General features: G+C 35.6%; 1 protein-coding gene across 2 annotated transcripts in view; it reads right to left on the reverse strand.

Moving 5' to 3' along the window:
- CNOT2 (CCR4-NOT transcription complex subunit 2) overlaps window positions 1–21,974 on the reverse strand; it is a 110,086-nt gene that overhangs the window by 38,339 nt on the left and 49,773 nt on the right. Inside the window, exons 1-2 of one of the 2 annotated variants that reach the window (XM_010358721.2) lie at window positions 15,795–15,924; window positions 6,347–6,469 (exon numbers count right to left, since the gene is read on the reverse strand). In XM_010358721.2, coding sequence (XP_010357023.1) covers window positions 6,347–6,457 — 111 coding nt within the window. In that variant the 5' untranslated portion in view covers window positions 6,458–6,469; window positions 15,795–15,924. Of the gene's footprint in view, window positions 1–6,346; window positions 6,470–15,794; window positions 15,925–21,974 lie in introns of those variants that run through there. The other variant, XM_010358718.2, reaches the window with a different exon arrangement.

Here is a 21,974-nt window from a genome sequence, read left to right on the forward strand (position 1 = left end):
TATTTTATGATTATGTAGTGGCCTTCTTTATTCCAAATAATGCTTGATATCTTAAAATCTGGTTTTCCTAATAGTAATACAAATCAACCATCAAAACAGGGAGGTAAAAGATGTGTATAAAATTTATAAGAATCATGATTTTCTATCATTATAAGCTATAAATGAAAAAGTATAGTTGTTTCTAAAGGCTGCAAATATAAGGTGTTGGCCAACATATATGCATGCCTTAAAACAATCCATAATGTGAATGTTGTCAAAACACTTAAAACATTTTTCATCAGATATTTATGTTTATTGAATAGTTAACTCCAGACAACACACATTTTAGTCTACTTTCTCACACTGATTATACATCCATGAGTTACAAGTATGCCTGAGTATCTGCCCTCTCAAAATGGGAGGAAGGAGTAAGTAGGGAGGGGAAGCAGAGCATGAAGGTAAAGAGGCGGTGGGTCCCCAGGCCAATTACTTGACATCGAGAGCAGTAGGGTGATTCACTTACCACAGTGTGTACTATTAAATATAATTTTCTCTATGTGCCACTACATGAAAGCGGTTAGTAAACACAGCTTTACAGGAATAATAAAAGTAGTTTAACGTTAAATTTAAGAGTTTATAACCTTCAACACATTCATGTAAAATAAGCATCGATCAGCTATACAGACATAATGTTAAAATTACTGCCTCAAAATGTTTCAAAAATGCAAATATCTAATTTCTTATAAAGTCTATCCCTAAGAATCTGTACTTTTAAATTCTGAAGGCAATATTTCATGAAATAAATTGGTGCTAAAAATGGATTTAACACACAGTGAAGAAATGTGAATGTCACAGAAATGCTTTTTATGAGAGTATAGAAAACGCACAAGAAATATACTGACAGAACAGTAAGTACTATTAACAGAAAACAAAATTTATATATTTTTTAAATTCTGAAAGTTAATAATATAAAGGTAAATTTCTTAGAAAAGTATAAAACTTTAGATCAAGAAACACATTACAGTAGGGGATGCAGCACAAGTAGAAAGAGCCTAGTTTTGGAGTCAGAAATAATCTGGGTTTGAATCCTGGTTCTGCCACTTACCTACGGAACAGCCAATATTCGGTTTCTCCCATAAAATGAAAATGACTACCTACCTCACAGAGCTGAAGTGAAGGTTAAATGAAATAAGATACGGCATATAGTATGTGCTCAATAAATGGTAGCAGCAGCTGCTAATAATCCAATCTTCCCCTCAGTTGCAGAACTCTCATTAACAGGAGTGAGGGCGGGTATTCAGACTCTGAGAAATTTATTAAATAATACCCTTAATTTATATAACTTTTTGCCCAGGGTGCTAAAGAAAGAAGTTTATCTTCACAAATTCCAGGTAAAATAAGGCGTAGAACTTGTGTTCTCAAGAGTGGCAAAAGGTAGAAAAAGATTAATAGAATGCTGAAAACAACAAGTTACAGCACACTCTAAAATCATCAAAATAATCAGGTCTTCCAAATCTCTCAGAAATCTATAATGCACACTGCAGTCAAACAACAAAAAAAACCAGGAAGCAACTAGAAGAAATAGTAATATGATTCTGGTTATTTCCCTAACCCATCACAGAGCTTCTTTATCCTTTAATACACAGAATGTCAAAGAAATCCACAAATTGTTGTAAGGAAATACAAAAAAATTTTGTTACATAAAAATTCCCTGACCATGACAGCAATTAAAAAATAATATTTAAGTTTTAAAATATTATTTTTAAAAGACTGTATAATATACTCAAAATTATGGTGATAACATAATTCCTAGCACTATGTTATTCCAGGACAAAAACCACAAATGAATTATGACTTTTTAACTGTATCATATCTACAAAGAGAAAAAGAGACAAAGAAAAAGGAAGAAACCATATGCATGCACACACATAGAGTTCCAGATCTAGACAGAAGCTAAAGAACCTTTAAAATTGGAAAACGAATGACTTAAAACATGAAACTAATGAAATCTAGCAAACAGGCACAAAAAAAGGAAAGACTATGAGAAGGTAATACATTAAAAAGAACAAGGCCGGGCGTGGTGGCTCATGCCTGTAATCCCAGCCCTTTGGGAGGCTAAGACGGGCAGATCTCCTGAGGTCGGGAGTTCGTGACCAGCCTGACCAACAAGGAGAAACCCTGTTTCTACTAAAAATACAAAAATTAGCTGAGAGTGTTGGCGCATGCCTGTAATCCCAGCTACTTGGGAGGCTGAAGCAGGAGAATCGCTTGAACCCAGGAGGCGGAGGTAGCAGTGAGCCAAGATCGTGCCATTGCACTCCAGCCTAGGCAACAAGAGCGAAACTCTGCCTCAAAAAAATCCCCCAAAACAAACAAACAAACAAAAAAGAATAAAAGAGAAAAGGGGCAAGGGAGGATCTCCTGCAGGGAGTAAAACAAAACAGTCATTAAGTCACAGAATAGGGTAGCTTACAAATCAGATAACTGACAATATGCATCTACTAGGTATTTCAAATAATTTTCATTAAACTATTCTTATGCTTACATAAGGAACATTTGAAAAATAGTGTAATACTCAATGCAGTTAATTCCTTAGTGTTAAACACTTGAGACTCAAGTTTTTTATTTAAAAAAAGGTATGGCATTATATTATATTGTCTGAATGTCAGGTTAGAGCTGAAGTACAAATTTACAGAAAGACATATGACTGACTCAAGGAATGTTTACATTTTAAAGGTTTTTAATATTCACTGCTAACCTATTTTCTACAGTCTGTCTTAATTACAGCAGTCACTTCAGTGTCCCCCTCACAAACACTAACTATTCTCCCACTTAAAAAAAAAAAAAACATCCTCCATGAGCTATGTACTATTGTTCCTATTTTACAGATGAGAAAACTGAGACACACAGAGACTGATGTCCTAAGACACATAGCTAGCAAATCAGGTAGCTGACATAAAAATTAATACAGTAGGATTTCCAGGGCCTACATTCTCAATCACCAAAAACTAATAAAAGAGTGTTACATGGCAGTTTGTTATAAAATAAATACACAAAGTATTCCATAGGTCAGTAAAAACCAATCTGAAAAATGTAATGAAAATGGCAACTGTAAAACCCTATTAAAAGACACAAAGAACAAGATTAAAGAGAGAAATATCCTTCTGAAAAACCACCTACATAGGTATTAATGTGCAATAAGCAAAAACTATTTTTTAAAAAAAAGGATGTGGAAGATTCTTACCCAAGACGTTAAAATGGTCTACAAAGCTATGGTAATTCAATGACGTAGTTCGGACACAGAATCAGTATGGTAAACAGAACAAGATCTTAGAAACAGGCCTAAGAATGTATGAGACACTAGCACATATAATAAAGGGATATTTTAATTAGCCATAAATGAATGATCTAACCCAGGAGTGGGCAAATTATTGTCTGCAGGACAAATCCAGCACACTGCCTGTTTTTGTAAGATACGTGAACTAAGAAAAGTTTTTCCATTACAGACAGTTATATGAAGACCTATTATACAAAATAGGTTATGATTTTATGTATATCCTTGATTTTACTTCTTGGTCCACAAAGCCTAAAATAGTTACTCTTTGGTTCTTTAAGGGAAAGTTTTCTGAACCATGATTTAAAGCATAAATGGTGTTGGGGCAATTGGATAAGCTTGTAGAAAAAAAAGTATTTGGAACCCTGCAATTCAGAGGTTAAACCAAAACACATTTCTAATGGACATAAATTATATGTGAAGAACAAAACATAAAAGTATAATAAGAAAGTAATTGGGAAATGTCTTCCTAAGTATGATCTCAAAAACAGAAGCCATTTAAAAGTAAGACTGGTGGATCACATTTAATTAAAATGATAAATATACGTATACTACAAATACCATTAATTAAAGGTGAAAAACTGGGAAAATATTTGTAATGAATGACAAGAAGTTATTATCCTCAATACATGGAGAATGCAAACGAGTAAGACTTTAAGATCTCAATAGAGATATAGAAAATGGCACAAAAAAGGTACACAAAGGAATAAATACAAATGACCAATAACTATGTGGAAAAGACACATCACACTGTGTGTGTGTGTAAAATTAATGATGTTTTACTGTATGTACATGAAAACAATAAGCTTTTCTATTAGCAAAGACTTAAATGTAATTGCTGGTATTCTTGTTGGCATGGAGAGTGGTGATTAGAGTAAAAACTGGTACAAACTTTTTGACGGAAAATATGTCTGTATGACTCAGAAGATTTAAATAATCGTGTATTTTTCAATAAAAATATTTTAAACATAAAATCAGAATTTTAGCAATTAATTATTTCTGAGAGTATTATAGGTAATTTTTCTTCAAGTGTACTTTTTTTAATTTGTATAATTTCCCTGTGCTATTTTGTAATTTTAAAAAAGTAACAGCAACAGCAGCCAATTTATGAGGTAGTTAATATATTATTATTCCCATTTTTACAGAAAAGGAAACTGAGACTTGGAGAAGTTCTTGCTAACAGGCAAAGTCAGGATCCAAACACACATATTTGTATTGCTTTAGAGTCCAAGTTCTTAATTCCTATGCCATACTATGTTCTTAATTAACATTTTTTAAAAAAAGATTTTGTGGAGCAAACCATTCCGTTACTTCCGTGACAACCAACTGGATCAGAATGGTGGCCAACATTTGTGAGTATGTAAGTATATATACTAATTCTGATTTTAAAATTTAGACATACAGTATTTCTGCTTTTGAGAAGACATATATCTCTTTGTCATTCATTCTCTTTATATACTTTATTTTAGATTTCAATCTGAAAGCTTCCTATCTTCCTAATTAGAATAAATGCATTCATCAGTAATAAACATTTCACTAACATTTTCCAAGCAAACTCAACTTTCATTATATAATCACAGCAATACACACAAATTGTAGGTTTTTGTTTTTGTAGTTGTACTACCAAAAATATATCCCAAATTCTTTATTTACAAGGTCAACACTTAAAATAGAAACCTGTGTAAATAATAATTCAATTATAACTTACATAGCACATAGCTAAAAGGGCAGTAAGATAACAGAAAATTAGATGGCATTATTCCATAAGCTGTTAAACTACACACTAATTATGAACAAAGCCACAACACACATTAGTTGAAAAAAGCCCAATAATGCCATTGATAGTTTGTTTCCAAAATGACACAAAAATGTTCAAATCAAAATAAAAAAGGAAAATACCAAAACAAAAAAAGGAAAATACCAAGAACAAAACATAAAAGTATAATAAGAAAGTAATTGGGAAATGTCTTCCTAAGTATGATCTCAAAAACAGAAGCCATTTAAAAATAAGACTGGTGGATCACATTTAATTAAAATGATAAATATACGTATATACGAATAACAAATGTCCTAGCATAAACCTAGTAGGTTAAGCCGATTTGCGAAATTCTGCAAAAAGGAAGTGATTTACTAATGATCAACTTCAAAGAAAAACGAGAGCATTTGTTACATATCTTAGAACTTTATAAATACTTCAAACATCAGTAAAAGTCTCATTAGGTTAATAACTACAGTAGATTGTTTTATACATAAGGAAATTAGACATAGCAAGTTTATAAAGGTGTGAAAGGTAAAAAAAGTTGGGCAGGTGTACGAAGTATAAGAACGCAACTGGTGTGACTAGAGTGTACAGTGTATAAAGTAGCTTAACAGAATTTTAATAATTACATTCATTTTAAAATATTTTGTAAATTTGCTAATTATGACTTCGTTACATTCTAAATCCTTTTATCCCAAATGGGATTATTGAACTATTAGCCTTCCAAAGCATTTAATTCATATCTCTATATCATCCATCCATCACATTTTGAATACAGTTCTTCCAAATTTTTGCTACTGTAGTATCCTTATGGCTGAACAGAGAGATACACCTGAGGTCTAGAATTACAGCTAGATGACACAGTAAGCATAAAGTTTTATTGCAGCTTGCCATTGTATCTTCAAGTCTGCATAAATCTGCTTTCTGTTCTATATCTGCATTTGTTTTAATATCAAATAAATTATTTCCCATATTGAACAAACAAAAAAAAATCAGTGATCTAGAGGTTATACCATGTTTACTCCACATCTCTGAGTACTTCTACCACAGTATCACCATATCCCAACTTGAGAATCATGGGATATTTATTTTCCCCATTAGAATACAAGTTCATTATCTTTGTATCCCAAAAGGATACAAGCACCAAAGGGACTAGCACTGTGCCGAAAAGATTGTCACCCAACCACAGACAGTATTCTGCACTTGATACGCTGTTTTTCAGGAACTCATAGACTTACATTGCTGAAAAAATACAACACAACTGATTAACTTACATCTTTTTCTGACCGATGTGGAAACATAGAAGACTGGCTGTAGTACATGTTTTCGTCATGGTAGTCACTGTCGACCCCCTCTACAAACTTCTTTCTTGAAGCACCAAACATGCTGTTTGTCACCTAAACAAAAATATTAATTTTATCAAGGGTAATATTTTGGAAAATGTTCAGTTTTACCTTACTCCTACATGGAAGACAGAACATGAAGGGAGCATTGTTAAGGTACAGAAATTGATCAACTAATGGCTAGTGGGGCATGTGATAAAGTCATAAATCTGATAATAACAATAAAGTGTTAGACGTTTATTTCCAGACCCTAAAAGTAGGAGAATCACATAAAGCTTCTCAACAATTCCACTTCCTTTAAAAAAACTAAGTATCACTTACTCTTCAAAAATGGCAACCCCAAATATCATTTTCCCATACATAGATTTTTTAAAAAATTAAGTTTAGGTTTAATTATTCAAAATCTTCACATGCATCTTCCACCTTTGTGTATTTGCCATCACCTTATTTTCTCAGTTATCTGTTTTCCCAAGCATTCATCTTTCCTTACAATCTAAGGTTATTGAAATATACCATTTTTTTGAATCAGTGCATATATAGTGGCATACTAGAATTTTATCTCAAGCAAGTACCCACTAACATAACTGGAGTACAATCTTTCATTGATCATACTGGTGTAAAATTATTTCAATGATATAACCTGTGTATTTGTTTGCTTTTCCAGTCTTTGTAACATCCAACGTTAGCAATTTTGAGCTCACACCAACATAAATTGTTATTGCTTGTTATCTGTGGAAAAATGGTTCTAGGACCTCTTCCCTTATGGATTAAAAAATAAAATCCACGGATGCTCAAGTCTCTCACATAAAATGACTTATAATATTTCCATATAACCTATACACATCCTTTCATATACTTTAAATCATCTCTAGATTACTTACAATATCTAATACAACATAAATGCTATATAAATAGTCATTGTATTGTTCAGGGAATAATTACAGGAAAAAATAGACTGTACATGTTCAGTAGAGACACAACCATCCATTATTTTTCACCAAATATTTTCATTCTGCGGCTGGTTGACCCACAGATGCAGAACCCATGGGTATGAACGGCCAACTGTAATTATTAAAATCTGTGCTAATTTTTATTTTTAATCATTTTTAAAATGTGACCTCTATAAAATTACCAAAACTATTAACTGACTAAAGTTATTTAAGGTCAATGTGTCTTTCTCCTAACAGTACTTTGAAAATCAAGGTAAATCAATGTTAATGAGAGATTTTAAAGACTTGAATACAAGGTGACTATGTCTTTTCACAAGTACATTTTTGGGGAAAACTCATCTCAAATTTGGTATCTGTCTTGTACATTCACTATGACAAAGAATATTTTCTTCCATTATAAATAAGTGAACAATTTCCATGTCTCATTTCAAAAAATGCTGTAGTCACTATTATATATCAGTAGACGTGGTGAACTATGTTGCAGACTTTAAAGGCCAAACTTTAGGTTTAACTCTGTTGAAAGCACCTATGATGTGTAATATTTGTTATATATTTTAAGTTCCCTGTTAAATATGTAAGAAACTTAATTATTTGACTGACCTCATCCTAACGAGGTCTGAAAACCTATTCAGTCAGGGATAAATAAAGTACTTTGCTATATGCTTTTAGGCGAGTAACTGCTGGAGGTATGAAATAAACAAAGATATTTTTTAAGGGTCTAACAATTTATTAGAACACAGGTACTTAATCTTTTTTTGGGAAGCAGACTCCTGGTGAATCACAGAATGCTATTCTGTAACTCTGTTATTTCAGACTAGGATCCCACATGCCTATCCACCAGCTCCCTAAGTAGTCCCTACTAGGGGGAAAATAGATGTTTCTTAGTGAGTAATTTCAAAAAGCAAACAGTGGCAAAAAATCACTTTAGAGCTTGCAAATTAAGATTCAATACACATAAGATTTTAGAAGTTTGTTTTGTGAAAGTTGAAGATACATTTAATCATCTTTACAGAACTTTTACTACTGAGCTCTAAGAAAGAATAAACATGGAAAATGCATAAAACGTACATAATTCAATAAAGTTTCAGGTGAATGTCAAGGCCTCTCTCATCAAATTTTACACACATAAATAAGCTCAAATTGATAAACTCTTCTTTTGACACTGCTTGTATAACACTTATCATCAAGACCATTATAGACTCCTAGAATTCTCAAATTGAAGTTAATTGTATAGAATTAAAACTTTTATGCTTAATACCTTGCAAAAAGGTTTGAAGGCAAAATTAAACATATGTTCCAGATGAAAGAAAATGAAGAAATGTTCCTTTTCCACCAATACCAGATTTTCTCAAGAGTCACTGTGTGTGTGTGTGTGTGTGTGCCCGCGTGTGTGTTAGAGAGAGAGAGAGAGGGAGAAGAAAGAAAATACGCTTGGCCGGGCGCGGTGGCTCAAGCCTGTAATCCCAGCACTTTGGGAGGCCGAGACGGGAGGATCACGAGGTCAGGAGATCGAGACCATCCTGGCTAACATGGTGAAACCCCGTCTCTACTAAAAAATACACAAAACTAGCCGGGCGAGGTGGCGGGCGCCTATAGTCCCAGCTACTCGGGAGGCTGAGGCAGGAGAATGGCATAAACCTGGAAGGCAGAGCTTGCAGTGAGCTGAGATCCGGCCACTGCACTCCAGCCTGGGCGACAGAGCGAGACTCCGTCTCAAAAATAAATAAATAAATAAAAAAGAAAGAAAATACGCTAAACTTAATTTCCGTTTTGTGTGCCTTGGCACAGAAATTACACATCAGTGACAATACTAATTATTTTTACATGACTTTGGCAAATAATTAAAAAACAAAACAAAACGAGAGAGAGACAGACAGACAGACGGATGGAGGGAGGGAGAAGTAAGGGTGTTTTACTTCTCCCCCACAAATGCAAGCCCCCATCCAGAGATGGGTGCTGGTATGAGACAAAGAATTCTAATCCACGGCAAAATCACAAGGGAAAAGACAACACAGATTATTCATAAAGCTAGATTTATTTAAAGTGCCTATTCTTTATTCTACATAGAATGATGGAACAAGGTAGAAGTATCTTAAAATAATCAGGGAACATAAGACTGGGATGAAAACAAGCAGAGAAGTAACTGACCAGGCAAATGCTTGAAGGAAAAGCAGTCAGTTCACAGGGTCCGTAAGCCCCTCACTGGTATGGCTCAAGCAGCATGAACTTAGGTGGTGAAGGGTAGGAACTGATGTTAAGAGAGACTGGTTGGGGCTAGACCATATAGTGCACCTTGCAAGCCTGAGAAACTCTGGATTTTATTCTTTGTCAGATGGGAAATCAAGAGAGGATTTAGGGGAAGTTTAAGAGTAACTTAATTTGGCTTTTTTTTTTTTTTTTTTTTTTTTTAAAGGTCCTAGCTACTTCATGAGGAATGGGCTAAAGAGGGTATAAAACGAAAGCAGAAAAATAGGGTGGTGAGTAGTAGTTGGATAAAGGATATACTCTGAGGCAGAACTAGTATGAATGGATGGATGGATGATATGAAAGGGTGAAACTATACCCATCTTCTCCCTGGAAGAAAAGTTAGCGTACACAGAAATCAATTTCTATACATTTCAAAGAGGATATGTCAATATTATATCAAAATACATTGAAATTACTGGTTATAACGTACGCTAAAAAGTTAATTTGGTAAACAAAAATTTTAATAAACGACAGTCATGTGCTGCATGACATTTCAGTCAATGATGAACCATATATATGACGGTGGTTCCACAAGATTATAAGCAAGCTGAAAAATTCCTATTGCCTAGTGATGTCTTGATAGACCTAAGCAAATATAAAAGTGTGTATATCAGTTTTTAACAAAACAAAAACATTTAAAAAGTAAAAAAACAAAAAAATTCAAATAGAAAAAAACTATGAATATAAGGGAAGAAAATATTTTTGTACAGCTGTACATGTTTAAGTCAAGTGTTAAGAGTCCAAAAGATTAAATAAAAAAGTTACAGTAATCTAAGGTTAATTCATTATTCAGGAATGAAAATTTTTAAATAAATTTAGTGTAGCTTAAGTGTCAGTGTTTCCAATGTCCACAGTAGTATACTGTAATGTCCTAAGCCTTCACATTCACACACCACTTACTGAATTACCCAGAACAACTTTCAGTTCTGCAAGCTCCATTTATGATAAGTGCCCTATATAGGTGTAACCTTTTTTAAAAAATGTTTTCTATCTTAATTTCACTGTGTCCTTTCTGTGTTTAGGTATGTTTAGATACACAAATACCAATGTGTTACAACTGCCTACAGAATGCGTATAGTAATATGCTGTACAGGTTTACAGCCTAGGAGCAAGAGGTTATATCACCCAGGTTTGTGTAAGTATGGTCCACATTCGCAAAATTGCCTGACGCATTTCTTAGAATGTACTCCCATTGTTAACTGACATACAGCTGTAGTTTAAAATTTAATCAGACTTCATCATATATTAGATACACAGCATTAGAATCTTTGGTGTGTACAATTTGTCAGCTTTAGTCAAGCAAACAAGTGCTTGTATCTACTTTGTTAAGTGACCGCCTTTTTACTTGACACTCACACCAGACTTTCTAAGAACAAGAAGCAGGACAAATTGAGATTTTACCAAGAAAGAATATATGCATGTAGCAAAATCAATGTTCCTTTAACGTTTTTTGAACACAGATCTAAAACGTTTAATCAAGACATTTAATCTTTCCTTTGATTTCATAAGAACTAAGCAGCATATTCTAAAAAGTACACAGAGGTCAGGAACGGTGGTTCGTGACTGTAATCCCAGCACTTTGGGAGGCCAAGACAGGCGGTTCACTTGAGGTCAGGAGTTCAAGACCAGTCTGGTCAACATTGTGAAACCCTGTCTCTACTAAAAATACAAAAAAATTAGCCAGGCATGGTGGCGTGCACCTGTAATCCCAGCTACTCAGGAAGCTGAGGTGGGAGAATTGCTTGAACCCAGGAGGTGGAGGTGGAGGCTTCAGTGAACCAAGATCATTGTGCCACTGTACTCTAGCCTGGCTGACACTACGAGACTCCGCATTTAAAATAAAATAAAAAATACAGAGATAAAAAAGCTAATCCTCTGTACCAAACCGAATCCCCAGAAAGAACTGGCCTCAAAAAGTAACAGAGAAAGAATTAAACTGGAAGATGTAATGGAGGCACTTAAGTTGGGTGGATTTTCCCAGTATATTCCTCCTCCATTATTTAGTTTAGACTAGCTATGAATTCCTAAGGTATGACATTCTCAACATTTAAATACAGTATTTCAAAGCCAAATGTGGTAAATCAGAATAACCATAGAAATTTACCAAAAAACAAAACAAAAAAAAAAAAAAAAAACAAACTTCAGATAATCTAACCAAGAACTTTAGAGAAGACTGTAAAGTGGTCCCTGATACAGGCAGGATGAATGGCAATTAGGGAACCGACGAAGTAAGAGGCAAGGCATGAAGCTACATAGAGGATACAGCTCAAAATCCCTGAGATCATCACCTCAACATGACTTTGCAGCACTAGTTATCTTAGAACCCAACACAAATCTTATGTTTCAGCTTAATTTTCGCTATTCACAGTTGTTACTGTTCATGGTAATCTCTGAAAAAGGTCACTTTAACTCTGAAAAATGCTGTCGGTAACTTTTGTGATCTTCAACAATTAAAATTCAAGTTGATCAAACCAATCCTACATATTTATTGAAATTATTTATATCATCAGTATCTTTTCATTTCTACTGTCATTTCCTAGCTGATATGGTTTGGCTCTGTGTCCGAACCCAAATATCACCTTGAACTGTAATAATCCCCACGTGTCTCGGGAGGAACCCCGTGGGAGGTGACTGAATCACGAAGGCAGGTTTTTCCTGTGCTGTTCTCATGATAGTGAATAAGTCTCATAAGATCTGATGGTTTTATACAGGAGGGTTCCCCTGCACACGTTCACTCTTGCCTGCCGCCATGTAAGACGTGACTGCTCCTCATTTGCCTTCTGCCACGATTGTGAGACCTCCCCAGCCATGTGAGACAATTAAAACTCTTTCCTTTATAAATTACCCAGTCTCGGGTACGTCTATATTAGCAGCGTGAGAACAGACTAATACACTAGAACAAGCCACTCCAATAGCCTCCAAACAGGTCTTTATTAATCTATTCTTCTTCCCCTCAATTCTACTCTCCCATATCAAAGTGATTTTTTAAAGTAAAAATTTCTTATCTTCATGGATTTGCTGATAAAAATTCCTTAACAGCACTCCCAAATCAACAAGGCTTATAAGACGTTTGCAACCTCTGACTTCTCTCCTAAGTCCCCTGACACCACCAAACCCTTGCCATACCTTCAGTTACTCAGAACACAAGGTAGTTTCCATGTCAAGGTCTTTGCATATGCTGATACGGCTACTTAAAATGCCCTTTCTCCCATTCTTTGAAATTTTCACACTAAGTTAGGACTCTTGTTTTATACAGTCACTGAAAACACTTTATCATAACTACAACTATAAAATAATAAATTATTGCACCAGGCAATATTTTAGGTGCTTTAAATTTTATTTTTTTATGTAATTATCAAGATAATGCTATAAAGTAAGAAAAATTAACTATCCCTACTTTGTAGCTAAGGACCAGAGAAGTTAGGTAAACTTCCTATGGTTATGTATCTGATAAATGCGGAGATGGGTTTTGAACCCAGACCAATTTGCTAGAGTACCCCTTTTTAACCATGATAGTACACTGACTCTCAAATACACAATTAATAGTTGAATGTGTGTTTTGTTCTTGAATCTGTAAAGGGAAAAAAGGAGCAAATAAAAAGCTGGTTGGAGGAGGGAGGTCCTTATGCTGTGAACAATGGTAAGTAGGGTATACCGCAATTCGAATATTTATGTGTGTCAAAAAGATCACTTTAGCACAAGTACAAGAATGGACTGATTATGACTGACTATAGACATGTGAGACAAAAGCCAGTCTCTACAAGACTAATCACATGTGTTTTACAGAAAGTTGCATTAATTTGAGAATGAAGTTACACTTAAAAGAAATACTATTATACCAATTAAAAATTATTACCCGCCAGGCGCAGTGGCTCATGCCTGTAATCCCAACACTTTGGGAGGTTGAGGTGGGTGGATCACCTGAGGTCAGGAATTCAAGACCAGCCTGGCCAACATGGCAAAACCCCATCTCTACTAAAAATATAAAAATTAGCTGGGAGTGGTGGTACACACCTGTAGTCCCAGCTACTTGGAGGCCGAGGCAGGAGAATCACTTGAACCTGGGAGGTGGAGGTTGCAGTGAGCCAAGATGATGCCACTGCACTCCCGCCTGGTTGACAGAGTGAGACCACGTCTCAAAAATCCAAGGAGGGCTTCAGATAAGTAGAAATAACTATTAAAAGTTATATATACCCAGTTTCTATGTTCCCAAAGAACTAGCATTTTTAGGTACTTAAGTATAGTGAACACAATTTAACCCTTCAAGGAATTAGGATAATTATAACCAAACTCTTAATTTCATTATAAAAGGTCTAATGTAGACATTATAGCATTACATATAGAGGACACATCTAGAACTTGTGTTAAAACAAAAACAATTCCCTAGTAGCAACTTTTTATTGTAGATTCTCTAATGTAGGGAGGAGTTTTACTGCTAACATGTTGATACAGGTGTCACATGGTAAAATCAATTGTCTCATTCACTGCTTCATACTGAGTACCACATTTTCACTCCCAGCTGCAGAGTTTGTACTCGTTTTGCATTATACAAGATGAAGAGTGCTAACTGCAAGATATACAGTACCTAAGAACGGGGAAAAAGTGTTCCTTTCTCAGGCACTGTTTTCCTAATGGAGATCTGAGTAATTTAGGATTTGTCTTCTTTCTTTCTCTCTGAATTCCATATTCAGTATCAACAAACACTTAATATACAAATATGCACAATTTCTTGTCTATAAAATAGGCAGAAACTTAATAGAAAATCACAGCTAACTGCCATTAACACTCAGCTGCCTTTTATCAAGGTGTAGCCAATTAACATCTGAAACCAATCATGAGGAGTCCTAATACCTGAAGACAATCTGGTGTTTTTATAATTGCCCTTTAGAGGGAAAACATGATAGGTAAAAATCTCACAGACTGCCCAAATTCTATGGAAGCAGAATATTCCTATATCAAATATTATATTGTTACAACCTGGAAATATTTGTTAAGAAAGATATTTTTGTTTTAGTAGTATTTTTCCCGATAGGATTTTAAACTGCTTATCCTGCTTCACAACTACTATAAATAATTCTAATTTTATTTAATTCTTGAAAAAGAATTTTAAAAAGGGGAGTGCTTAAATAAAGGACAGAAAGGCACCTACACTGCACAAAAAAATTCTAGCTTCTTAAAGAACAAAGACATTAATACCCGGAAATCTTAACTAAAACAAAACAAATAAAACCTCTCTCTTCACGTGAGAAACAAATTCAAGTCCTCCTAGTTCTAGAATACTGTGGTTTCATATTTTTAATATGATATATGCATAATGAAAAGTTCATGAATTTGCTTAGGATGGATCTAAGAAAAGCGAAGAATCAGATAAATTTTAAAGTCTAGAATTACAAATCACCAAATCAATAGCATGGAAACAAATAAGAGCAACTCATTTCATAGTTTTAGCCAATGCAGAATGACCATAAAGAAGCAATAAAGGCCTTAATGAATACCAAAGATAGTTAACATGTAGATACACACACAAAAATCTATGACTAGTTGGAAACAGGCTTTAGTAGAAAACTATGGACCTATACAAACATTTCCACAACAATCATTTTGGAGAGTAGATAAATATCCTGGCAGAGTCCTTTCCAAGGTTTACAGAAATATTTAGCATTATTTCTGTATATTTTTGGGGGGCTCATCCAATAAAACAAGATGGCCTGTATCTGAAAGATGGGGAGGGTGTGTATGAGTGTTGGTGGGGAGAGGGGAGGGTGAAAAAACACATCACTCTTTCCCAATCCGAAAACTAGAATCTGGTGTCTGAAGCTGATTATTCAGAAAATAATCCGAAAAGCCATGTACGTTATCCCTTAATATGCAATCCCAAAGTCTGCAAATTCTCTAGGGAGTGTTACCAAAATGCTACAAATGCCTCCACAAGTTTGACTCTGATCTAGAGAGAATAAGTTCTGTATGCTTCAACATGAATAAACTGATTTTGTGGTTTTCTAGAATCTTAAAATGTGCTGCACCAATATGCTTTATACAGATTCACACTCGAACAATCAATATATAAGCTTTAAAAGCAAAGTGCATCATCCTAAAACCAAAATTCTAATTATTCAAAAAGTGCTAATCCACAGGAAAAAAGTACACATATACCAAACTAAAAAACTAAATATAATTGGTACCTCTTATGAGCAGTAAGAAGTTAAAAGTTGAGAACTCGGCCAGGCGCGGTGGCTCACGCCTGTAATCCCAGCACTTTGGGAGGCCGAGGCCAGCGGATCACGAGGTCAGGAGATCGAGACCATCCTGGCGAACACGGTGAAACCCCGTCTCTACTGAAAATACAAAAAAATTAGCTGGGTGTGGTGGCAGGCGCCTGTAGTCCCAGCTTTTAGGGAGGCTGAGGCAGGAGAATGGCGTTAATCCAGGAGGTGGCGGAGCTTGCAGTAAGCGGAGATTGCGCCGCTGCACTCCAGCCTGGGTGACAGAGCAATACTCCATCTCAGAAAAAAAAAAAAATAAAGAGTTGAGAACTCACACAATAGAGCCTGAAATTAAAGTAGTACTTTATCTTTAAATATTAGGATGTAAAACTATAAAATACAAATTGAATGACATATAACAGTAGAAAATTTCTACATTTAGAATACAAAACAAATCCTCTATTCATAAAGAAGGAAAATCTTCTAATGAGAATATTTTAAATCCTTAAAAGAGGGTAGGCAAAGATGGGTCTGATAAAGAGGGAGGAAGGAAGGGAATATGAATATATATTGAGAAAAAAACGGGATGTACTTTGCTGAGGGAGATGTGTTTGTATAGAGCTTCCAGTTATCTAAAAAAACTCAAGAAAAAAAAGGGAGACAAATTGCTGGGAAGTCTGTATTTTGAAGACTTGTTTTGAGACCTGAAATACCAAATACACTAGTACCCCAATCTCATTTAACCCTCACATACTTTCGCTCAAGAAATTTAGCAACCATAGGCCATCTTAAGAGTCCGTTTTTCTTGGGTTTAATGTGAATGTCTTGTATGTGCAAAAATCTATAAATCACATGAACATGAATTATATGGGATAGATGTAAGAGAACGAAAGAAACAAGTTTTGAAAGCTTTCTAAGAAGCTCAAAAGTATAGTAGTGAAGACCCAGAACTACATCCCTACAAAATTAAATCTGTAATGTTTAGATCATGATTTCCAGTGCAAGGCAGAGAAGGAGAAAATGCCAGGAGTGTTGACCTCTCTCTGTCTCTCCCTCTCTCTCTCTCACAGACACACACACACAGAGGACACAGGATGTGACGAGTTTATTCATTCGTTCAACAAATATTTGCTGAATTATGTACCAGGTATCTGTACTTATTTTTGTTAACTTCAAACCTAGAGATTGGTAGAAATGTTCCAGTCCTCCTGTCAAGACTTCAAGGAAAAAGATGTTTGAAGTTTGTATTTCTGTACAGATTAAAAACATAGCTACCTGCCTAATACCTCGGGAAAAAATAGCACATCTAAAGCTAGTGGAAGAAAACCAAAACTTGCCTCCTTCTGAGACCAAGTTACATATGGCAAAATTATAGCCTATGGACTTACGCCTTGCCCAACTTTTTTTTTAGCTTCTTTTTTGAACATGGGTTTTCTGGACCTGTTATATAAACTGTGGAGAATATAAAGTTTAAAAAAATTTTAAGAATCTTCCTTTGCAATATAATATTAATAGTTTATTAAGGTTTTTTCCTATGTCACATCTAACAAGAATTAAAATTATTTCTTCTACACTATTTTTTAAAATAATTTATGAGTTTTATGAGAAAAATAATTTATAACAAACATTGTATTTCTAAACTAACAAAATGACTCATTGATAAAATGGCCCAACATCCACCCTCAAAATACTGATGACAGTACCATTTTCCCCCCGGCTTTCCCCACCACATACTTACCTGTGCAACTTCTTTCAACATTTGCTACTCTGGGGATTGGAAAGCTCAGAGCTGGAGGCTGAAGTGAAGAAGGAAAGGTTGGAGGGTGAGCCATGGTACCAGCCCCACACTAGGAGCTCCCCTGAGATATTACAGGAGGGTTCACACCATAGCTCTTAAGTTCGACTCCAGCAAATAGTAAGAAAGGAGTCCAACCAGAACATGATAAACGATGGGATTCTTCCACTCTTGAAAAATAAGGAAATCATGCTATAAAGTTCTGAATGTCCAGTTTCAACATTATGACTCCCTGTTCACCTCTTCATTATTCCTGAAACCCAGGTTCAACTTTCAGACTAATTCAAAGTACTAAGTTTACAAAAAAAAAAAAAGAGCAGTGCTCATTATAACCTTACACACTTTTCCAGAAAATGCAAAAACAGAGTTTACCTGGCCATCATGAAAACATGTAAGGCAATGTGTTCAACTACTTTGTGCCTATCCACTCCTTATACACTCTCTTGCTCTCTCGAGTACTCAACATTAAATCTAAGGCTCTCATACACATTAACACCATCAACAAGCAGAATTAAAGTTGCACTATATGGATGTACTTAAAATTCCTAAAGGTGGCCCAGTGAACTTGTAAAAACTACACATAACTCTGATATAAGTACATTCCTTGGGAAAAAGTGAATTTCTTAACTGTTCCATGCTGATAAAAACAAATAAGGACCCCTCCATTTAAAAAAAAAAACAACTTGGCACTTTAACCAAACGAGATAACAAAGAAAAAAACTTTAAGATTTTAAAACAAAACAATCTGAATATAGGATTTAAATAAGATACGAAATCCAGGCCAGACACAGTGGCTCATGCCTATAACCCCAGCACTTTGGGAGGCTGAGGTGGGCAGATCACCTGAGGTCGGGAGTTCGAGACCAGCATGACCAACAAGGAGAAACCCTGTCTCTACTAAAAATACAAAATTAGCCAGGCATGGTGGCCAGCATGTCTGTAACCCCAACTATTCGGGAGGCTGAGGCAGGAGAATCGCTTGAACCCAGGAGGCAGAGGGTGCAGTGAGTTAAGATCGCACCACGGCACTCCAGCCTGGGCAATAAGAGCAAAACTCCATCTCGAAAAAAAAAAGGGGAAAAGGAAAAGAAAAAGATATGAAATTGATTCACTTTTACAAAAATACTGAATCTTTGAAAATATAAAAAGTGAGTTATTATTCAGAGAAAAATAGACTCTAAAACTAATAAAAATAGAAGCTTATTTAAGACATCTATTCAATAGCATAAATAGGTATTACTGAAGGTGACGAATTATTTTAAAACCTTTACATTTTAAAAATATAAAGAGGTATCAGAATCCTAATTTATGTTATAGGACGTAATTAAAAATGAAAAGTATTCCTTTAGCAAGGAAAGACATGATCTTTAAAATGTTTCTAAACATCTCGCCATGTACACTAATTCAATAATCATTGAGTGAGCATCTACTACACCCAGTGCTAGATGTTAGGTATTACATTTTATACTCATATACTTTATTCCCTTCATGCTCAGAATAAAAGAACATCAGAAATCAAAGGGAACAGAGGTGAAACACATTTACAATGGACTCCTGCACCAATACCAAGGCCTCCAAGGCTTTCATGACCTTACTCTGTTACCTCTAGTCTCCTCTGTTAGCATTCTCCCCGTCTCTTCATGTGCTCCTGCCATACTGGCCTCCTTGCTATTCCTCAAACACATCAGACATACTCCTGTCTCTAAGCCCTTGCATTTGTTATCCTCCAGGAATGCTCTTTCTCTAGACATCCAGATGGCTTCCTATTCACCTACTTCAGCTATGAAGTCATCTCAGTAAGGAATTCCTTGTCTATTTAAAATTACAATACTTTGTCCCCCAACTCCTTACATTTAGTTTTACATTTCCTTAGTCTTCTCCAATCCGAGACTTATTCCAGTCTTTCCTCTCATCTTTCCCAATATTGATGTTGTATCACACACACTGCAGAATGTCCCACAATTTGGGTTTGTCAGATATTTTCTCATAATTAGATTGAAGTTGTGCATTCTGAAAGCCACATCACCACAGGTGATGTAGTCTTCTCAAGTGTATCATATGTGATGCATATATTCCAATATATGAGTGCATATGATGTTAATATGTCTTATTATAGGTGAAGTTAACCTTGATCATGGTTAACGTGGTATATCTGGAAGTTTTCTCCACTGTAAACTACTAGTTTTCTCTTTTTAAATAAGAAATGTTTTGGAGAAGTACTGTGAGAACATGCAAATACCTGTCTGTCCTTACATTTCTGTCCACTCATTATAGCATTCATCCATGAATACTGCTTGCAGTAACTATTCCGTGGTTTTTTCTTTTTGTTTTTTTGAGAGGGAGTCTTGCTCGTCGCCCAGGCTGGAGTGCAGTGGCACAATCTCGGCTCACTGCAAACTCCGCCTCCCCGGTTCACGCCATTCTCCTGCCTCAGCCTCCTGAGTAGCTGGGACTACAGGTGCCCGCCACCACGCCCAGCTAATTTTTTGTATTTTTAGTAGAGATGGGGTTTCACCATGCTAGCCAAGCTAGTCTCAATCTCCTGACATTGTGATCTGCCCGCCTCAGCCTCCCAAAGTGCTGGAATTACAGGCATGAGCCACCGTGCCAGGCCTACCGTGGTGTTTTAATGGTAATTTTCTACTTTCCTTCTCTATTTAACAGAAATGCTTTAACAAAGCAAACCAAATCTTTTAAAGATTTCACTGTTAACTATGCCCACAGTGTCAAAGACTTTATATAAATGGACCCAAGTGATTCAGGTAGAAGGTGAAGACTAATGGCTCAAACTAAAGGCTCTTCACTCCACCAAGCACATTTGTTTTAGCTTTATCACAGTGCCTTTAGAAAAGTGCCTTGGGGCCGGGCGCGGTGGCTCAAGCCTGTAATCCCAGCACTTTGGGAGGCCGAGACAGGCGGATCACGAGGTCAGGAGATCGAGACCATCCTGGCTAACACGGTGAAACCCCGTCTCTACTAAAAAATACAAAAAAAAACTAGCCGGGCGAGGTGGCGGGCGCCTGTAGTCCCAGCTACTCCGGAGGCTGAGGCAGGAGAATGGCGTAAACCCGGGAGGCGGAGCTTGCAGTGAGCCGAGATCCGGCCACTGCACTCCAGCCCGGGCTAGAATGAGACTCCGTCTCAAAAAAAAAAAAAAAAAAAAAAAAAAAGTGCCTTGGTAGAAAAGAATAGGTGTAAAATTTCACGTGCTCTTAGCATTTTTGGCCCTAATAAGGGTGTTTTCTTTTTCCTTGAAAACATCTTCAAAAATTGAAGATGTTTTCTTCAAATTTTCAAAAATCCTTGAAAACATCTTCAAAAATCATATAAAAATTAGCACATTTATTATACTGTCTTTAATTTACTGATCCAGATAAAATAATACAGAGATAATATATACTATTTTATGCTATACAACACAAATTTTTTAAAGAAATGCTAATTAGTAAAATGTTTACCTTATAGCTGAGAAAATGAATGACCACTGTATCTACGAGCCTCCTGGATTCTTAAGGGAATTAGGAAATTCAGGGCAAACAGTTCAACTTTTAAGTTAAATTGAATCAGGACTGTGACAATTCTACGTAAGAACTGGAATTCATTTACTGACCTGTACTGTTTTATATTTCTTTCTAAATGACCTTAAGTGCTGATAAATGGCCCAAGATTTGTGTATATTGCACACTATATAGTATTTTATATAACAGAAAGCTTCCAAGCCTTGTCTGAATATTGACACAAAAGCTTATTCTCTTTATCAGGAATGGTTTTCATTCATCTTCTCAACCAAAATACAGTTTTTAAAAATGAAATAGGGGTGAGTGGCTCACACCTGTAATCCCAGCATCTTGAGAGGCTAAGGTGGGAGGATCACTTCACACCAGGAATTTAAGACAAGTCTGACATAGTGAGACCTTGTCTCTATAAAAAATTTAAGATATAGTGAGACCTTGTCTCTACAAAAAAATTTTTAATAAGAAAAAATACTTTAAAAAAATGAAACATTAAGATTTTCACTTCCAACCAAGAGAGAGTAGTGGTAGTACTAGTTGTAGCAGTAGCCCACCTAAAACAACTTGAAAATGGACAAAATATATTAAACAATGAATTTTAGACACAGGATATTAGGCCATGCAGGACAACAATCCTTGAGACAAGAGAAAGAATCAATGAGGGCTCAACAACTACCCTTGCTTATAAGACCGGAAGAGTTTTCAGTCTGCAGTGAGGGAGAGGGATTCCAGACTGGTGGAGCCCAGCAATCTTTGTGAACTGAGGAAGTGGAAAAGACAGTCTGGGTAATTAAAGGCAGCCAGAATGAATAGGCTGGGACACTAGACGAGAGAAAGTGGCACAGAGAAAGA

This window comes from Rhinopithecus roxellana, chromosome 10 (genome assembly GCF_007565055.1).
Source record: "Rhinopithecus roxellana isolate Shanxi Qingling chromosome 10, ASM756505v1, whole genome shotgun sequence".
In the NCBI taxonomy this organism is placed as follows: domain Eukaryota; kingdom Metazoa; phylum Chordata; class Mammalia; order Primates; family Cercopithecidae; genus Rhinopithecus; species Rhinopithecus roxellana.